The 19,809-nt window shown below is 30.2% G+C and overlaps 1 protein-coding gene and 1 long non-coding RNA gene across 3 annotated transcripts; one reads left to right on the forward strand and one right to left on the reverse strand.

Annotated features, from left to right (window-relative positions):
• Positions 1 to 14: 14 nt before the first annotated feature.
• On the reverse strand, positions 15 to 6,204 carry LOC121130567 (ubiquitin-conjugating enzyme E2 W). Of its 2 annotated transcripts, none has more exons than XM_040726314.2 (4): positions 6,025 to 6,204; positions 1,396 to 1,490; positions 1,081 to 1,339; positions 15 to 482 (listed from the first exon to the last, which is right to left on the reverse strand). In XM_040726314.2, exons 1-4 carry the CDS (start codon positions 6,094 to 6,096, stop codon positions 393 to 395), a joined length of 516 nt encoding a protein of 171 aa, XP_040582248.1. In that variant the 5' UTR covers positions 6,097 to 6,204; the 3' UTR covers positions 15 to 392. The 2 variants fall into 2 exon arrangements, with proteins under 2 accessions (XP_040582248.1, XP_040582247.1); XM_040726313.2 differs by having other exon boundaries at positions 5,989 to 6,202.
• Positions 6,205 to 7,985: 1,781 nt separating this feature from the next.
• LOC121130452 (uncharacterized) lies at positions 7,986 to 11,371 on the forward strand. Its single transcript, XR_005868735.2, has 2 exons — positions 7,986 to 8,880; positions 10,873 to 11,371. It is a non-coding gene; the product is annotated as an uncharacterized lncRNA (long non-coding RNA).
• The last annotated feature ends 8,438 nt before the right edge of the window (positions 11,372 to 19,809 follow it).

Genomic DNA, 19,809 nt, shown 5'->3' on the forward strand with positions numbered 1-19,809 from the left:
CAAATGTTCGCGCGTTACTGTGGAGATTCTTAAACAAAGTTTTATTATATTTAAGATTCTATTATGTTTGTATCATTATTATTATTAATTTTTATGTTTAGATATTAAGAGGATTATTTAAAAAAATAAATTGATTTTGAAAAAATGTCTCTCTTATTCAAAAAGGATTGAGAAATATCAGAATGAATATAAAGAAAAAATGACTTGCTTTCAGCACAAAAGAACATTAAATTAAATATATGTATATAATACAATGCTATTCATTTTTAGGGAAATAAGTAAAGCAAAAATAACTTCATAAATAATATTGCAAGTGTCTCTTCTTCATTTTCTTTTTTTATATTTGGAGTTATGACAATAGGCTATCCTCGACAAAGACTAGTTTTGGTTCTCTATACATTATCGTCATGATATAACCAGAGAGTTTCCTTGGGATTTCGACTACATTTTCTTACATAATCCAAGTCATCTGGTGGAGGCTTCTGTAAAAGAAAAGAAACAAACTATTAAGAGTAACATTTTAACATTTTTTTTTACATTATTTGTTCAACAAAAAAAAAAAAAAAAAAGACTTTGAAGAGCTGAGGTAAAGCGCAAATCATATTAAATAACTGTAAGCTTATATACAAGATTTACAGCTGTCATGTCAGGACTATGCAGTTAAGGCAACTGCATAATCTTTAATTAATACAAAAAGTATATATATTTGGGTCATCAACACAAAAGCCCACTAAAATGATTCCTATCAAAATTGAATGTGGATTACATTTGTATTCTAAAACGAATATTAGCCAATTTAAATGTGCAAATTATTCTCATTCTCCCTTTATAGGGGCTGCTCTCTTCACTTGAATTATCAAGAATTGATCGCCTCAATTAAAGAATGAGAAATGAATGGATTTTATGGTTGAAATATAAGTATCATACACCAAATAAAGGTTTGAGACTTGTATGTATAGCTCTTGAGTATCTTAATCATCTCACAAATAAATTTGAGTGTAATACCAATACTTTTCTCAAATATTGGCCGAACCACATATTAATATGACAATCAAGATTAAAGCAGAAACAACACGCCACCTTTTCACTTGCTGAAGCAAGTACAGACATAACAGAAAGACAAACAGATCGGATGGACATTGCAGGACTCCAATCATCCGTTAGTATAGATAGACAAATATGCCCATTGGAATAAATATGCGGATGGATAGGTATTGCATTTCCTACAAATACAACTTGCGGAGAATCAAAGGGATATTTAGAATTGAATTTGAACTCTAGTTGAAAATTTTCTCCTTCATAGAGAGTGCCCTTAGGACCCGCCATTTCCACAACCAACCTAAAAATATAAATAAAATAGAAAAATAAGTCATAGAATAAACAATCATAACTTACGTAGACATGTCCTGTTCTTGAAGGGTCTCTTGATTGATATGCATTCCTTCTGGAGGCTCCTTGATCAAGCAAATGATCTCTTTTTGAACACGTTTCTATTAGAAAACAAACAATATAATTGAGTGTATAACCAAAGATTCTTATTAAAATTATGCAAAAAAAATAAAATACATATATATAATATAAAAAGGGGGTACCTCCCATCGAGTGCATGATAATTTATGTGCTACACTTGATTTCTCAGATATATTTAGTTTGGAAAAGAGTTTTTTTAACTGATGGAGGCATTATGATGATGTGTAGAGTTTAGGGAAGAATAAGGGATTGGAAGAGTAAGAAACAGGATTCAGTGACATGCAATCAACACCGGGATCCTTATCCGCACAATCACACAATACAACAAAGAGGAAGTCATATAACTATTTGAAAAAGCTAGACAAAAAAAAACACATTGTCGAGGGGGAAAACAAAGTTGGTGGTTCTACGTATCAAATCTTCCTCCCCCTTTCATTTGAAGGAAGCTGCATTAGTACTACAGTGGGAAAAGCTACTTATATATATATAGCGTGATGAATAAAACCCTTTTTTCTTATGGTAACGGCCGGTTATTTGATAAACCAAGCACGCAAGAAGAATGAAAGAAATGTAAAAAAAAAAGAGGACAAAAAGTGCTTTCTTTTCCAACATTTATATATACTGTTATGTATATACAACATAAAATACTCATATTATTAACCCACGCAAACGCTGATTTATGAGACTAAAGAGCTTAGCATAAATATATTTATTTACAATATATTTCCCTGGATCCTAGCAGATAGGTATGAGCTGTACCATTTGTTTGTAACACCAGGGGAAAAGCAAATGTCTGTACACAAGTCAAAATATATTGTGTTGGACAATATGTGTACCTTGGTTTTCTGCAATGAAAGAACCAATGTATACAGATAATCATTAAACATGTTCTGCATTAATATATACAATTATAATATTGCGCATAAGTGAAAATGCTTGTGGCGTTGTTTGTTTTTTTGCACTTAAATTAGGAATGAAAAAAAATATATGGCAAGGACAGGGCCGGAGACAGAAGGTAACATTTTTAGCGAGACCCCAAAGCTCGCAAATTAATTAAACTTTTCCACGTCTATGATGCCAAGTTGGTTGTTAAAATACGCGCCGGTGTATATGTCGGAACAGATAGTTGATAATGTGGGTAGATAGAAAGCCAAGAAACTGCTTAAGATGATAGCTTAACCATATCTCGAGTTGTAGGAGATTCGTATCACACCCGGCAATGAAAATTGTCAAAAATAATTACCCTCTAAAATGGACATCCCTTCACCCACTCTTTAGTATAATTTAAACCATGAATATGAAGGGGCGACAGCAAGGGGTGGACTGTAGCCCCTCCACCTCATCCCAAATTAAGGATTTTATGCTTTTTAATAGAAAAAAAAATTCAGGATGAAATTTTTTTACGGGAAAATCGTTTAAAAATTTCTTTATTCCGGCAAATTATGCAGAAGAGCAAAAAATGTTAATATTTGAATTTTTTATATAAAAATTAAATATTTGAAATGTATAAATATGAAAATTTTTTCCATAAAATTTAATTTTTTTGTAAACAGCTGTGGATTTTTGAAATTTTTTTCCAAAAAATGTAATTTTTCTAAATTTATGTGAATAGTTCTGGATTTTTGAAAAAAATTTAAAAAAAAAAAATCCAAAAAATTGAATTCAAAAAACCAACCTTTCCCACCAAAAAAAAATGTATATATATATAATCTGGCGGACGCCCCTGATATGGATACTGCTTCTATATTAACACTTGTCACTTGTAAAAATAGAATTTCCATAATTTTCATTGTTCTTAAGAACACAAATAAAAATGTACATCATAAGTTTCAGTAGTTATTTTACAAAGTTTCATTAGGTTTTAAAAGATGGATTATCTTAACCTTTTGTAATTATAATGATTTTTAAGTTATGTAGTTAACTTGGTTTTTGACTAGATGAATGTGGTTACATTAGGAGCTGTTCCACAGGAGGGGGGAGGGGGATATTGTATCTCGTGAGAGGTAGATTAGGGTGTATTGACTTTGGTTAATTTACATCACGAGAGAGTATCTGAACTCAAAACATCTTAATGCATACTGAATAAAATAACAGTATACCAAATAAGTATGTTTTTTGCTGAATACCCAATAAACCAGGTTCATCCGCCGAATCATTATTCAGTATTATAGCACGGCAGGTTGGAATTTCCTGCGAAAAGTAATCTTTAAAAAAATATATTTAATTATTGATATACAGACTATATACATTAAATATTGGGTTCCAATTACACTTTAAATCAAGTTTATTTTCAAAAAATTCTCGGGGAAGAAACTCCCGAACCCCCATTTATAGAATCCATCACTGACTATATACCCTCAAGGATGTCCGTATTAATCATGATGTAGATTTTTGAAAAATTTACGCTATGGGAAAAAAATATTAAAGAGAAAACAGAGGATAAAAAAATTTTTAGGGCTTCCTTTTCTAAAAAAAAAAGAAAGAAATCATTCCATCAAATTATGCAGCGTTGCAAATAATTTCTAAAAACCCATCACTATATAATCCTGAGGACACAAAATACTTCTAATCGTTATGCTTCTCACAAACAAAATAAACTTATGATATAGCTAAAAATATGATCATGGGGAGTGTACAAACATTAAAAAAAAAAAGTCCAGCATAGCAAATGTACATTGCCCGCGAAATTTGAAAAGTCACCTTACTTTTTGAACACACCTTGTATACTCGATTTGAGACATTCAAATGACTCCTCCAAGTTTGTTGAATATGAAATAAATCAATTTGTAGTTTTGTTTAATAAATATAATATATGTATATATAGCATATTAAACAGGAGTACCTCGGTACTCGACCATAATTCGTTCCGATTTTGTCATCTTCTTTCTTTATTAAGAGATAAAAGTGTCGAATACTCAAATGCTCAACTTGTGACTTGAACGAGTATCGAGGTACTACTCAACTAGAGTAAAAGCAGTCAAAATAATGGGCATGTAATCACTTTACATCAAATTCGCATTTAATTGAATATACGGGGGATTTTTTAATAGTATGAGCTCAAATTGTATCTTTTAAGGATATATTATTTTTAAAAAAACAATTAAAAATTTGTACTTTAAAAGGTTTATAGTCGGTTCTAGGAGACTTTACTTAAAAGAATATAAATAGATTTTATTGTCATTTATATTACAATACTATATAATCATAATTCCATTCATGGTCCTCCAATTTAAATCGATAAAATGTATGATTTTTTACTACGAATGGCAATGAATAAGTGTTCATTCATTAATTATCGTCTCAGACTCTATAATTATCAAGATGTTTTAGTCGTTGGACGATAAACTTACACAACACATATCCCTGCAAAAAGCAATTTGGAAAATATTGACCCAATAAATCCAAACATCAACGTCAAACAACAAACATATACTATTGTCTTAGGGAGGAACTGCCATAGGGTGATTGTCATGAGTCTTGTTACATCCACTCTCATAGGGGATCGAACCAACTGTTGAAGCATTCTCATAATGGAATAATACCATTAATTAACACTTGATGATTGCAATTCGTAGCAAATAATTTAACATTTTAGATTTCACAACTAGAGTATCATGGATAGAAATCATACTTAAATAGTATCTATTCCAGCGTGAGGCATCATTAAATATATGTATAATTTTTTTGGCAGTGTAAAAGAAGGTTTTTGGCCAAGTGTTTATAATCATATCAATTATAATCATTAAAACTACTTAATTTTAAAGATAAAAATGATCCCCAATTGAATTTCAATATCAATTGAAATTCAATTGAAGACCCTTCAGTTTAAATGATTTAATAGATAGATATTTAAAAACTATCTATATCTTGGTTGTAGTATTTCATGGCTCTGTAAACAGATAGAAACATATTATTTTTGAAAGATTATATACATATTAAAATCAAAAAACTGTTTGAATTTAATGGATATCCATCTATAAGCTATAGGTAATTATGATCAAAACATATACAAACATATTTAAGCTTATACTTCCAGGTTTTTAATAAATATAAATTGCATGTAGTTTAAAGAAATTTGAAATATTAATAACTTTAGCAAATAAAAAGAATATTTTGTTTATAATCTTCTATAGAACTTTTCGCAGAAAAAAACTTCTAAAATTACATACAATTGATATAAATCTGTTACTCGAAGGATAATTATGAACTAGAAATAAATTCAATGAAGACAAATGAGTTAAAGACTTGATATTTTGAGGAAACATCAAAACTAATTTTGGAATGAAATACTTTTCGGTACTTGGATCTATAGTTAATTAATAATTATAATGTATACTATACTTTATATGACGCCTAAAGAGACTCAATCAACGGATTTGATTACAAAAGCACAAAACGTGATTACTTAGAGCCTCATACTAAATACCTATTACAAATAAAAGATGTATGAGAAATCAAACCCTAATAATTAGATCATAACTAAACAATATAATTAATTATGGATTCAATAATATGAACGGAGCAATTAAAACAAAGGAAATGAATAATAGTAACATTAGTGATGAGTCCATTACAAGAGCTGGTGTTTTTTTTCCATGACTTTGACGAAGAGGAGCTGACACTCATGATTTATTCCCGAATATATAATAATTTTGTTTAATTCAATTTTACGATGTGGACTACACAGTACACTCTACAGATAATTCATAATACCCAACCAGTTAAGAGATAAACGCATTGAATATCAGAGCTACGAATGACAGTTCCACACTATGACGTCAATGTACTGCTAGTTCAATCACGCAACCTTTTGCATTGAAAAACATCATTTTTAATGATAAATTCGAGTTGGTAGACTCATATCAACTTTGTACAATTATTAGCATAATACAATACTTGGCCTTCCTGGTATTTTATCTCAACATCACGTGGTATTTTAAGCAACTCTTCCACAATGAGATGATTTTTGATATCCTCAAAAATATTTGTCAGCAAAAAAAAAAAATGATTGATTGAATTAATGTACGCAACTCAAATTCAAAGTAGATATATCTTCAAGGGTTTTCTAAAGTAAACTTTTTAAAAAATTAGTAAAGTAATCATTTAGACTGATGAATTTGCCCTTCAAAAATAAAGTGTTTCTACATAATTATGTAGTAAGTTTCATTCAATTAATATGAAATGTTATATCCTTCATTAATCATTGAATAATAATGTAATTACTTTTAACGATGACTATATATTTAAACGTTATTTGCCCAACATAAAGGGATAGGATAATTCATATAGACTGTATCGATTGCTCATAAATTAAATTCATGAGTTTTAAAAGATCAAAATAATGTAAACTTCAGTAATTACATTTAATTGAATCGGTAGTAAAGTCCCATGTATTTACGTATGGAGTTGAATGGATTTGGAATTGAAATAAGTTATATTCAATTAAAATGAAATAATTCCCTATTCATAATGCAATTAATTCATTGGGATGAAGAAGATACTTATATTTGGTGCTGAAAGAGAAACAAATTGAAATATCAGTTAGACTGTATCTATTCTCTAATTCTCCATCCATAAAGTTAAAAGGATCAACATAATGTAATTTTTAGTAATTAGCTACATTTAATTACCACAAAGAATCATTCATAAATACATACGTGTGACCAAGTTCAAATCGAGTATATTATAAAACTCTTTTCGCAGACATAGACATTATTGTGCTTGCAAAATGTTGATTCGTAATCAAAAATTAAGAAGGCTACAACACATGTGTAACAGATTTTTATAAATCTGAATATAAGAATAGTTTTTTATGTTAGCTACAACTATGTGTAAAAATATAAATTAGTTTAAATAGCTGCAATACATGAAAAATTACCTTTTTAAAAATTTGTCTGTTAAAAAATGTTAATTTTTGTCAACTTTCAGAAGAAATCTCCGGTAAATTACGTGGCAACAAGACATAATAAATACATTTGTCTATGGATACGAATAAATTTTTTTGTCGTCTACAACTCTTTTTAAAGTAAAAATCATTTTAAATAACTCAAATACATACATTCAAAATGGAAACTTTACTATTTAAATTTGGTGTTTTAAAAAAGATTCATTTTCGTCAACTTTCAGACATTTCCAGCCAACTAAGGGCCGAATTCGGTAAACTTTAGAATTACATCTATAAAGTGGCATAATTCTATAAAATTATATCCATTGATATAGCGGTTATTGGACTTGTGAAATTTTGCTTCCTATGCACAATGACTCATAAACAAAATATGAAAAAGATTTTAAACGAAAGTGTGATAAGGAAATGTGTTCGAGGGTCTTATTTAAAACTGTATTTTATACATTTATGTTAAATAAAATAGTATAATTATTAATTTATAAAGTATAACCTCTTTAATTTAATGAAAGGTTGCGTTAGAATATAAATAATAAAATAAACATAAGCAGATGGGGCTGCCTATATGATGATTGATGTGGCATCTACCTATGTAAACATAAAATTTAAAAGAACAACAGACGTCATTTCTTGAGGAGGTATGAGAAGAAAATTCAAAATTCAATTTTCGTCTTAGAAAAAGTGTAAAAGCTCAGTGCTTATCCAACAAATAAAAGTCATAAATTCTTCACTCAATATGCATCGTAGGAACTTATATAAAGTCCTTGATTCAGTTATTTTTGATCTTTTGTAACCTACCTAGAGTATTGTTATTAACTATTATTTGTGGAATCCAGGTTTATTCCAAGATGGTGGTAAAATGTGATGCTGTGGATTGCAAGAACACTTTAGACTCGTTGTCTCATTTCACAGACTACCTTCGAGAAAAGTGGATCCAAGCTCTACGGAGAAAAGATTGAAAAGAGTTGTTGCTCCATGTATTTTCCCCACGTTTCCTTCTTACCACCAGCCAAGAAAGGAACGAGGAAATAAATCAGAAATATTTTGCCAGTTGAAGATATATATGTTTGAATTAAAACAATACAACAAAATATTCATTTAACAATGTCCACATTGTGATGCATTATGAATTATGACAGATATGTTCACTTTTTCTTTTGCAGGGCCAAGGCTCCAAGTACTGAAGGTATCACAAAGCTTAGGAAAAATAACCATGACAAGTCTCATATTGTAAGTGACCATGAGTAGGCATACCCAAAGGACAAAAATCAAGAGCTGAAGTGCAGGGTTGAAATGTTGCAAAGAAGCAATGAAATGTTCAAAAAACGGGGAGTTAGAGCATCTGGGAAGAATAATAAGCTTATAAACATCATTGATGAGTTGAGAGAAGCAAGTTTTATCAAAATGGAAGCTGATATAGACATAGAAAAGTTTAATGGAGAAGAATTGGATCTTGTGAAGCAACTACTCTAAAAGAAATCATAACTGCAAAAAGCTATTCAGAGGAAGTAAGGGAATTTGCCTAGACTTTGCATTTTCATTCTCCTTGAGCTTATGAATTCTTGCGTAAAACAACACAACCTCCTTGTTTCCTCTAAAGACAAATTTTTCGATGTAAAGACAATTCTATTGTTCCTCTCTCTAGCTCCTCCAGATAGTATTAGAACAAATGGTAGGTATGTTACAAAATGCGGATTTACGGAGAGAGAAAAAACTTGTGTTAACTCTTTAGTCTTGTCATCATGGGTTCTATCATTCAGTTCAAGTCACTTTATACATATGTATTGTAAGTACTAATAAGTATTGACTGTCATCATAAGCATTCTTCATTGATTAGAAAACACTATATAGATACTCCTTATCGAATGTGTGGAGTTGAACCGCACCCAGCATTAAAGAACTCTTCATTGTGATCACGTAGAACATAATTACATATAGTGATCATAAATAATTAATTGTAAACATTCCTTTAGTTTAATTCCACTCTTAATATAGTGAGTGTTTTAAGAGATAAGGAGAAATAAATAATACAAATACAAACTACGTACCTTGTATAATGATTGCTTCAAACAAACAACTTTTAGGTTCATTTGTCGTTTAAAATTTTCATAATATACAGTATTGATTTAATTAAATTAAAGTATCTTAAAACTAATACTTTATTGAAATAGAACCGACAACAAATTTAAGATTCTGAATTTAATTTATCAAATAGACCATGCGATGAGGATCTTTCAGCCATATGTATTTGTATGATGCTGTTGGCTTCCTTGGATTTTTAATTTTTATGTTTATACTTAAATGTTAAGTAATAGTCAAAAAATATATGCGGAAACTTTGAGACTTATAGATTCGTTTTTCTCTATTCAAAAAAAAATTTATTCAAAACTGTTTAAATTCAGAAAAAATGTTATACTTTCTATCTTAATGGGTTAAGATATGGCAAAAAATAATAAGTTCCTTCAAATTGGTAGTCTTCGTGTCCGAAATGTGTTCTACATAATCGTAAATTTTTACTCTGTTCCTAATCTTTTCTATAGGTAGAACAATACTAAACTTTTAGGATTGATATATTTTTTTAAAGTGAACATAAATATAATTGAAAGATGAATAAGTAAATAGTAATCATATAATTAAATGATATCATGAGTTTTATTTTTAATAGTTAACCTTTGACAAAAAATAGTGTCTTGCTTTGGGTTCCCGGAGAAACCTCATCCACACTTTAGAGAACAAGTCAATTCTTTATGAATAGTGAATTCTGATCCAAAAATAATTAAATATACCATTTTAATTCCTTTCAGAGCCAATACATCTTTTCTAATATTAGATAGGTGATAGTAGTATTTACCACTCAACAGTAGCCAGCAAATATAAGAATTAGAACCCTCCTTTTTATATGTCCCAGCTCTACCTATATATTATTTATGGTCCTTTTTACATAGTCCTAGTCAGTGAAACTAATTAGTAATTGCTAATCGTAACCATATTGTAACTCCCCCGTTGTTTATTTGGCAACCAGAAGGGTAAATTTCCTTTTCCAACATATGATACAAGCTATCATTTATACATATAAACGAAACCAGATTGTATACATTTGCTTGTGCTCAATAAAAATATCCTATCCAAAGTATACTATGTATAACTATTGAATTAGAGTGAAATTGATAATGGGCATCTGAGTAATTCTTACCTTAGGCCATTTTTATTTCCTTCTCCCCACTCGACACAGCTGTTTTTAGTTGAAGATAATTTAGCTGTCATGATATGACAGCTAAGCTGCTCTCCTCCATTACATTCTTCAAATTCTCAGGATTATCATGTCGATTTTCGGGCTTTTTGTTTTACCATGCGCAAAATGCTAACTATTTCCATCACTACTCCCAGTTTATGGGTGGATCTTAATCATTTTGCAGTCTAGTTTTATTGCTTTCGAAATCCCTAGTTATTATATGTAACAGTATTATTATAAAATTATATGTGCTCTACTTCTTCTGCAGGCTATGAAAACTATGGATCTAGAGATGTATATTGAAGGTGTGCAGGAGAAGATAACGAAATACCAATGTCATCACTGCTCTAGTTCTTTTACACTCTCTGGAAACTTGAAAACCCATACTGAAGGTGTTCATGAGAAGATAAAAAAATACCAATGTAGTTTTTGCTTTAGTTCTTTTACACAGTCTGGAAACTTGAAGCCCCATATTGAGGGTGTTCATGAAAAGATAAAAAAATACAAATGTAGATACTACTCCAGTTCTTTTACACAATCTGGAAACTTGAAGAAGCATATCGAAGGTGTTCATAAGAAGATAAAAAAATATAAATGTGGTTACTGCTCTATCATTCCTTTTTCGATTGAATGATGGTGTGGTTTGTTCGAAGCTCACAGTGGACGTTCCCATTGTGTTTGCAATTTCCAATTTAGCGAAAATATAATTATATTTACAAGAAATAAATTTATATGATAATAATTAAATATTTATATTCATAACTGTATTAGGACTAAATTTATTATTTCACAAATGGTGTTTATTATTCTACTATGGGCCTTCAAGAGTTACGATGACTTGTTTCTCATTTAAGTCATCATCGTTTGTACTCTTAACACCTGATGACTCGTGTCATATACGAAGTGAATGAAGGATTCCAAAAGACGGACATTCAATGAAGCCATCTGAGCAAATCCTCGTGTCCAGGGGCAATTCAGTTCCAAGGATTGCTTGCCACACATGCAATCGTCTCCATTGATGACCACTGATCCCGAATTCGAGATCCTACTCTCAAGAGGGATTTCATTTCACACTTATTATTACTTACTAATATATATGGACTTTCTTAGGAGATCAATTCTAAAAATTAGTTTTATTCTTGAAATATTGACATGACCTTATCTCAAATTGACAAAAATATAAAGCGTTTTAGGGAAGGTTCTTTTTTTAAATTAAAGTTCAAACTATCAGCATTCAAATGAGATAATTTTACACTTTTTGAATATATTCGTCTTGAACCTATGAGCCTCTGAATAAAAAGCACCTATTTTTAACTTGAAACAATGATAACTTGAGTTATAAGCATGATACCGACATTTTAAAAATTGTTTTATACTTTTTAAACATTAGGCTTTAAAATATATTTAAATAATTTATCCGTACCTTCAATACAAAGTCCTTCGAAAAGCTTTGACGCTAAAAAAATGATAAAAATATAAATGACCTTTTTTTTAAGGGCATGAGCCTAACAGAGAAAAAAGAAGTCCATATTTTGAATCATGAAATCAAACTCTACTAATTTTGTAATATTTTGCTCTTGTGACATTTTTGCTGTTGAAAAGGATTATTTGTATTTGAGACTGTAAAATGATGTTCGTAATTTTTTAAAGATAATTATGATTTAAAATTCAGCTCATCATTATCGCATTTATTTTAATTAAGAGAACATATATGAGTATGTTAATCTTACCTATATATTTTTAATAAATAAAGAACTGAATTTATACTAGAAACTTAAGAATATTAAATGAAAATCTATGGAAATAAAATTCCATATACAAATTATATACAGATAATTTGTATGCTCGGATCCAATTGTTCAAAATACATAAATTTATTTTCAAATTCTAATTTTACTATGGAAGAATCTCAAGATAATCTATTGTTTTTTATATATCCAGATACATAGCCTCTTCTATCAATAAGTTTTTCAAAATGAAAGATTACGAACTTTTTTTATTTCTGAGAAATCATTAACTCATGGTCTTGAATTTTCTAGCGAAGATCGAGATCTCATCGAAACTTTTCACGATAGTGTTAATAGGGGTGGTCTTAAAATAGCTTCAGATTTATTATTATATTTAACCACGTTACATGCTAATCAGCTATACACTATAATATTCTCAGCAACCAAAACTCGACAAATCTAAGATGAGGCTTTACAATGCTATTTGTCAATTTATTAGAAACGGAAGATTCTTATCTTCCAATTGGACTCAAGTTAAAAAAAATAGTCATTTTGATAATTATATTCCTCAAGTTGGATTTAAATAGCTAATAGTAGTATACACTCGGGTAAAAAAGGTAAAATTCTCTAGGTGCAAGTTTTAGAAAAATTATTAGGTTATCTTCTAATTCATTTTGTTTCGTTTGATAAAGGGTTTACTCTAAAAAAAAGTGTTTTATTCATATCTTAAAATAATACAAAATATAATTATAGTGGACTTAGATACTAACGTAAGTATTCTTGGGGTTGTAAAAAATATTTTTTCATACAGAAATTATATGATTAGTGATTACTTTTAAATTGATGGAATTAATAGCTTAGAAAACGTTTAATTATATGGGTAAAAGTTATAGCATCGGGGAAAAGTTAAAAATAATTGTAATATTCATTCTGTTGTGTCTCAAATATCAGTTGAAGAAGTATCTCCAGATATTAGTCATTTTTGAATTTTGAATGTCGATATCTATGTCATTAATGAGTATTTTTAAAATAACTAATAATTAAATATAAGAACTTTTATAGGAAACAATTATTAATAAACTTTATCAGTGTGGAAATCCTAAATATTCACGGCGTGACATTCCAAAATGGTGTTGAACAATTAAGTTTCTTAAAAGAAGATGAAGACTAACTAATTTTTGACATTGCAAGTCTCCAGAAGTTAAGAGGTAACTTATAATTTGTTATCAAATAATCCCTTAGCACACTCAACAATCCACAAAATCTATTTATGCATATAACAGCAAAATATAATATGCATAACAGACAAAAGTATAGAGAAAAAAGGGTGCATATTCATTGAGAGTATAAGATTGACTTCTAATTTTTTCCAATGAATTTCTGCCATATATATTTAAAGAAACTGAATGAAAATTTTTTCGTAAAAATAAAGACAAAACAAGATGTTCATTAGAAGATAAAGAAATACACATGTAGTTACTGCTCTAGATCTTTTATAGGCTCTGGAGACTTGAAGAGGCATATTGAAGGTGTTCATGAGAAGATAAAGAAACACCAATGTAGTTTTTGCTTTAGTTCTTTTACACTCTCTGGAAGCTTGAAAACCCATACTGAAGGTGTTCATGAGAAGATAAAAAAATACCAATGTAGTTTTTGCTTTAGTTATTTTACACAGTCTGGAAACTTGAAGACCCATATTGAGGGTGTTCATGAGAAGATAAAAAAATACAAATGTAGTTACTGCTCTAGATATATTATACACTCTCTGGGAAACTTGAAAATGCATATTGAAACTTGAAAGGGTTCATGAAAAAATAAAGAAATACCAATGCAGTTACTGCTCTAGTCCTTTTACACTCTCTGGATACTTGAAAAGGCATATTGAAGGTGTTCGTGAGAAGGTAAATAATAAATACCAATGTAGTTACTGCTCTAGTTCTTTTACACTGTGTTTTTAATAAGCAAACTCTGTTGTGAATCTAAAAACTACAAAGGTTCTTCTTCTTTCCTTCCTTCTTCACCTCCTTTTATTCTTGTTATTATTGAATATGTAAAGTACTGTTTTACCTTCTATCTTAATAGTATAAATAGCTGTCGAGTAATAATGATGTCAATAATATATTCTTTTATATATAACTCCTTTTAGTCTCATTCTTCTACATATTCTTCTTGTTTATCTCGGTCGTCCTGGATTCCCGGTATTGAATAGTTTGTGTCTTTCGACCTCGTCAAGACACAACACACTCACACGTAATTACTCAATACTTATCAATTCATATGGCGTGTTCCCTTCTTAAGAATGAAATAAAAATAATAATATTTTGAAAAATCTTACTAATATAATGTGATGAATCATGAGTATTTTAGTCTCCCGAGGGAGTTTATATCTTATTCAAATCTAAACATATACTCTAAATGCACATTTATTTATGATCAAAGAAAAAATGTTAAAAAAAAGAAACCAAAAATCAACATGGTAAACCCAAGGTTAATAGAAATACAAGGTTATACCATAACGCATGTACAACTGATGTTTGACTACCCCCACGCTTATAATATTGACATCATAGTAAATGAGTGGATGCGTGTTTTGTCAAAATCTGTTTTTATTGCCCAGCAGTCGGTACGATACATCAGATTGAAAATTCTAGTAAGCCCGATTACATGATGGTCTATCTTTGTATTTCTATTAACCTTGGGTAACCCAAACAATTTGAAGAATGTTTTGGAGGAGAGAAAGAATAATGCTCATGACGTTTTCATTAGATCGGCTACAATGAGCTGTCACAAGAGAGGAAGGAGAAAAGGATATAAACAAGGAAATTTGCTAAAATTACTCAGATGTTTATCCCCAATTATACACCGAGTCCAAGGAGGACTTACAATTATAACTCCGTAACGATCCTCAGGGCTACGCTCCGTCTTTTATGAGCACACACTTTTTCCTCTAAGCCATTTCTTCAAATTGGGGAACCATTAGTAGTCCAAGTGAGCCAAGTCTGGAGAATAGGAGTATGTAAAACGAGTCAGAACCCTATTTCTATTAATTTTGGGGGGCAAAACTTCTAAGGTATGAGCTGGTGCATTGTCATGCTGGAAAAATACTTTTTTGTGGGGCAATCATGGGCCTTTTTCTTACATCCTCGGTTTTCAAACGGTCCAATAACGATGAATAGCAATCTCGCACACCTTTAATCTTATGTCCTCTATCATCATATCATGGATTTTGTCAATTATTTTTGAAGTCATAACCTCAACAGGGCGTCCAAAATGTTCATCATCACCTGTGTCCATATGGCCTGAAATTTTAAAACCTCTTATATACTGTTTTAATCGAAGGTGCAGAGCCCCCATAATGCTTATCAAGATTCTTTTTAGTCTCTTGAGACGTTTCGTCTTTCATATAGCAATGTTTAATCAATACACAAAATTTTCATTATCCATTTTTTGAAAATCCCTCCACATCCTCGATTCAAACTAATGCCAAACAAGAGGAAATAGACCGCTCTTACTAAAAGTTGGTGTGTGCTGTTCCAAGAGATGTTACTAACTAAACATAACTTCTATACGTACCAGTAGTGCCATCTCTCGGACTTTGTACGGACTTTTCAAGCCACCCTTGTACATCACGGATCGTTTATAAAGTGAGCCCAGTTAATGGTTTTCATATGTTCATACATACAAACAGACAAACGATGCTGTAAGAATTTTTAGATTGATTTTTCTTAAAGTTGTTGTTACATTTGTATTCTCATACGAATTATCGTCAATTTCTATCAAAAAATAAAAATAAATAATCCTTTGCCCGTGTTACAGATTGCACTTAAAGTAGCCAAAATTGATTAACACAATATATAAGATTGATAAATCAAAGAAAAGGTTCCAAACTATAAATAAAATTCATGAGTACCTTAACTTATACCACTAATTTGAAAAAATTATCTATAATTGACTCAAATATGTCTATGGAATATCAGACTGCAATAGCTACCGAGTGTTCCATTAAAATCTGCACACTTTGAATTTTAATTTTTAAACTTCAACAAGATATAATTTATAAATTAACAATAATGACTTCAACAAAATTAGTACTATAAATAGAGGTGTGTCTGAACTCTCTTAATCATAAATGTAGCAACCCTTAGTGGCAATGATTTCTTCCAGGTGACGGAAGACCTGGTACACGCCTCAGTTTTTAGATGACTTACACTGCAGGCCTTCCCTCGACATTCAACCAAAATGTGTAGTGAAGGGGACTGGCATCTGGGCTGGGGAGGGGAAGTGCCCCCCATCCTCACTAGGCTCTTTCCACCCACTTTTTCATAGCTCTCTGGACATTCTGATGTGAAACCCCCAAGATCTCTGTAATGGGTCCTCTAGGACTTGAGGAGTTTGGCCTAGGCTGTTTTCTTTCACTCCTCCGGATCCAGTTTGTCCTTGTTGACAGAGCCCTTCTTCCTCTCCAACGTTTCAGACTTGCTGACTTTGGCTCTGTGAGCCAAAGTGTGTTTCGAGTTCGTGGGACCCACCTGCACAGATAATTTCTATACATAAAAATATGTTTAGCAAATAGCAAAGGAGAGAAATTGCCAAGGAGCAACATCTTCCTCGAGCCAATGACAATGTAATCCCATACGTAAGTCCATTCACTCGTAAATGGAAAAACCCACTCATTGACTTTCTCAGAATTTTGCCCCCAGAAAATTGGAGAAGCCAGAATTCAAGATATTTCACTCTCTAAATTGATTAACTATAATAAAATCTCTACTGAAGAATGAAGATGTAAATGATGAAACATTTTAAATATTCAAAAATAAATTAAGAAATTAAGCAAAATCAGTTTCTAATACATATTATTTATAACCATTCCAATCTAATTTTAGTTATAGCGAAATCCTAAACAACTCTTATGAAAATCCAAGTATTAGGGCAGTATGTTATTTCCACAATATCAGAACAATGTTCTCAAATAGTTAATAGTTAGTCTAAATTTTGTCAAGAATAACAAAAATTTATTTAACATCTGATCATTTTTCTTAGAGGGAAAATATATTGAAGAATCTTCATAATTCTTCAGAAACAATTCTTCTTGAAATCATCTGGCAGTTCAGCAAATAAGCCTACCATACCTACAGCTATTTATCTCTGAAGTACTCACAGACTATCATTATTTTCCACAATATTAAAAATGAATTATATATATATATATATTTCCTAAGATTACAATCGTACATAGTGTTTTATTCAATACTGCTTTCTAATATTACTTTGTAATATTTTATAAAACCGCAGCTATACATTTTTATTTCTATACGATAGATAAAAAAATTCATCGAAATAATCAGAATACTTATCCGAGTATTTTCTTAAAATAATTGTTGAATCCAGTGGGATGTTCAAGAGAAAAGACCTTAATAAATTTAATCACAAAATAATCTTTTCACCACTTGAAGGGGTATAGAAGAGAAGTAAACAACATTTATGTTATAATAAATTTACCTAATTCAGTTATGAGTATAAATATTTAATTATTATTATATAAATTTATTTCTTGTAAATGCAATGAGAGACGTACACTTTGAGCAAAGCACACACTCATTGAAACGAAATGGAAATATAAATACATTTTAAATAATAAATTAGATAACTTCCTTCTGAGTTGAATGTAAAAATATGTTTGACTATTTTGCAAAATTTGCAGTTGTGTATGTCTACTTATGATGCCTCTTCAAGCTTTCTAATTGTGTAAAACACCACAGGAACCACAATGGAGTTTTTATCTTCTCATGAACATTTTCAATGTGCTGTTTTAAGTTTCCAGAGAGCGTAAAAGAACTGGAGCAGTCATTGCATTGGAATTTCTTTATCTTCTCATGAACACCTTCAATATGCCTCTTCAATCCTCTAGATTCTGTAAAAGAACTAAAACAGTAACTACATTGGAAGTTTTTAATCTTCTCATGAACACTTTCAATATGCCTGTTCAAGTTTCCAGATTGTGTAAAGGAACTAGAGCAGTAAGTACATTTGAATTTTTTAATCTTTTCATGAACACCTTTAATATGCCTATTCAAGTGTCCAGAGCGTGTAAAAGAACTAAAGCAGTAACTACATTGAAACTTTTTAGTCTTCTCATGAACACTTTGAATATGCGTCTTCAAGTGTCCAGATTACGCAAAAGAACTAGAGCAGGCACTACAATGGTATTTCTTTATCTTCTCATGAACACCTTGAATATGTCTGTTCAAGTTTCCAGATTGTGTAAAAATAAAAGAACAAAACTACATAGGTAGTTTTTGTTCTTCTCATGAACACATTCAATATGCCTATTCAAGTTTCCTGAGTTTGAAAAAGATCTAGAGCAGTAAGTACATGGGTGTTTTTTTATCTTCTCATAAACACTTTGGATATGCATTTTCAAGTGCCCAGAGCTTGTCAAATAACTAGAGCAGTGACTACATTGAAATTTTTTAATCTTCTTATGAACACTTTCAATATCCATCATGTTTCCAGATTGTCTAAAATAACTCTATGTATTTTATCTCTATATAAAAGGCAGACAGATTTTTGTCGCCTTAGAGTACCAAACCCAGATTCACAAATGATCACAATCTGGAAATGGGATTTTTTTTGAGCCAAAAGAGAGAAGTTTGTTTTCCTTGAGTTAAGTATGTATGATATGATACTTTCTTTACCTTTTACATGCAATAAATCATTATGTAAATACTCTGAATTTTGTAGCTCTCCCGTTGTTATGGAATTGGTAATCGAAAAAATGAATTTTCTTTTAGTTAGCAGTATTTTAATTTGTAGGAAATATGTAGAGGAGAAGGGAATACTGACATCACTTGAAAGGAAAGAAAGATATTGCTCTCACACAAAGAGCCTGACTCTCTCTTTTCCAAAAATAGAAATGAATAATATGATTTATTAATATTGATTGATAAATATATCCGACTCGTAACAATGTCTCATGATCTGAAATTAATCATTTTCTTAACTTATCCTAAATTATATTTATCCTTAAACTAATTTATTTTTATTTTATACCTAGACAAATTAAAACTTAATTTATATTACTTTCGATATGCATTTAACATATTATTTTTTTTACATTAGTTTAAAAATAGTTTTTATTTCGTATGTAATAATAAAAATATAATCATCTAGTTGGTTTAATGAATTTTGGCAATGTTTTGTTGTTGTACTCATGATGCCAAATATATTTTATTTTCAGTATGCCACGTAAAATTTTTCATCACAACGTCGACTATTTTAGGAATAAAGGTAGAGAACCAGTGGGCAGATTTACAAGTTGTTGATAATATTTCACAGGATATTGGATAACACACAGATCAAATCCTCAATTACTGTTACCTATTAAAAAACTATCATAAAAGCCTCAACTAAAAGTAATGTGATTCTAGAATATTACTACATTTAGTGTAAACAGATTTGTCTACATAAAATGAATCTCT

The sequence above is a fragment of the Lepeophtheirus salmonis genome, chromosome Z (genome assembly GCF_016086655.4).
Source record: "Lepeophtheirus salmonis chromosome Z, UVic_Lsal_1.4, whole genome shotgun sequence".
NCBI lineage: Eukaryota > Metazoa > Arthropoda > Copepoda > Siphonostomatoida > Caligidae > Lepeophtheirus > Lepeophtheirus salmonis.

What these genes read in the sequence shown, in the direction of transcription:
- LOC121130567 (XM_040726313.2), bottom strand. Translation starts at nt 6,096, where the DNA reads ATGAGTGTCAGCTCCTCTTCGTCAAAGTCATGGAAAAAAAACACCAGC. An exon ending in CAAGAACAGGACATGTCTAC is followed by an intron (nt 1,340 to 1,395) that starts GTAAGTTATGAT and finishes TTATATTTTTAG; the next exon opens with GTTGGTTGTGGAAATGGCGG. An exon ending in TTGCTTCAGCAAGTGAAAAG is followed by an intron (nt 483 to 1,080) that starts GTGGCGTGTTGT and finishes TTTCTTTTACAG; the next exon opens with AAGCCTCCACCAGATGACTT.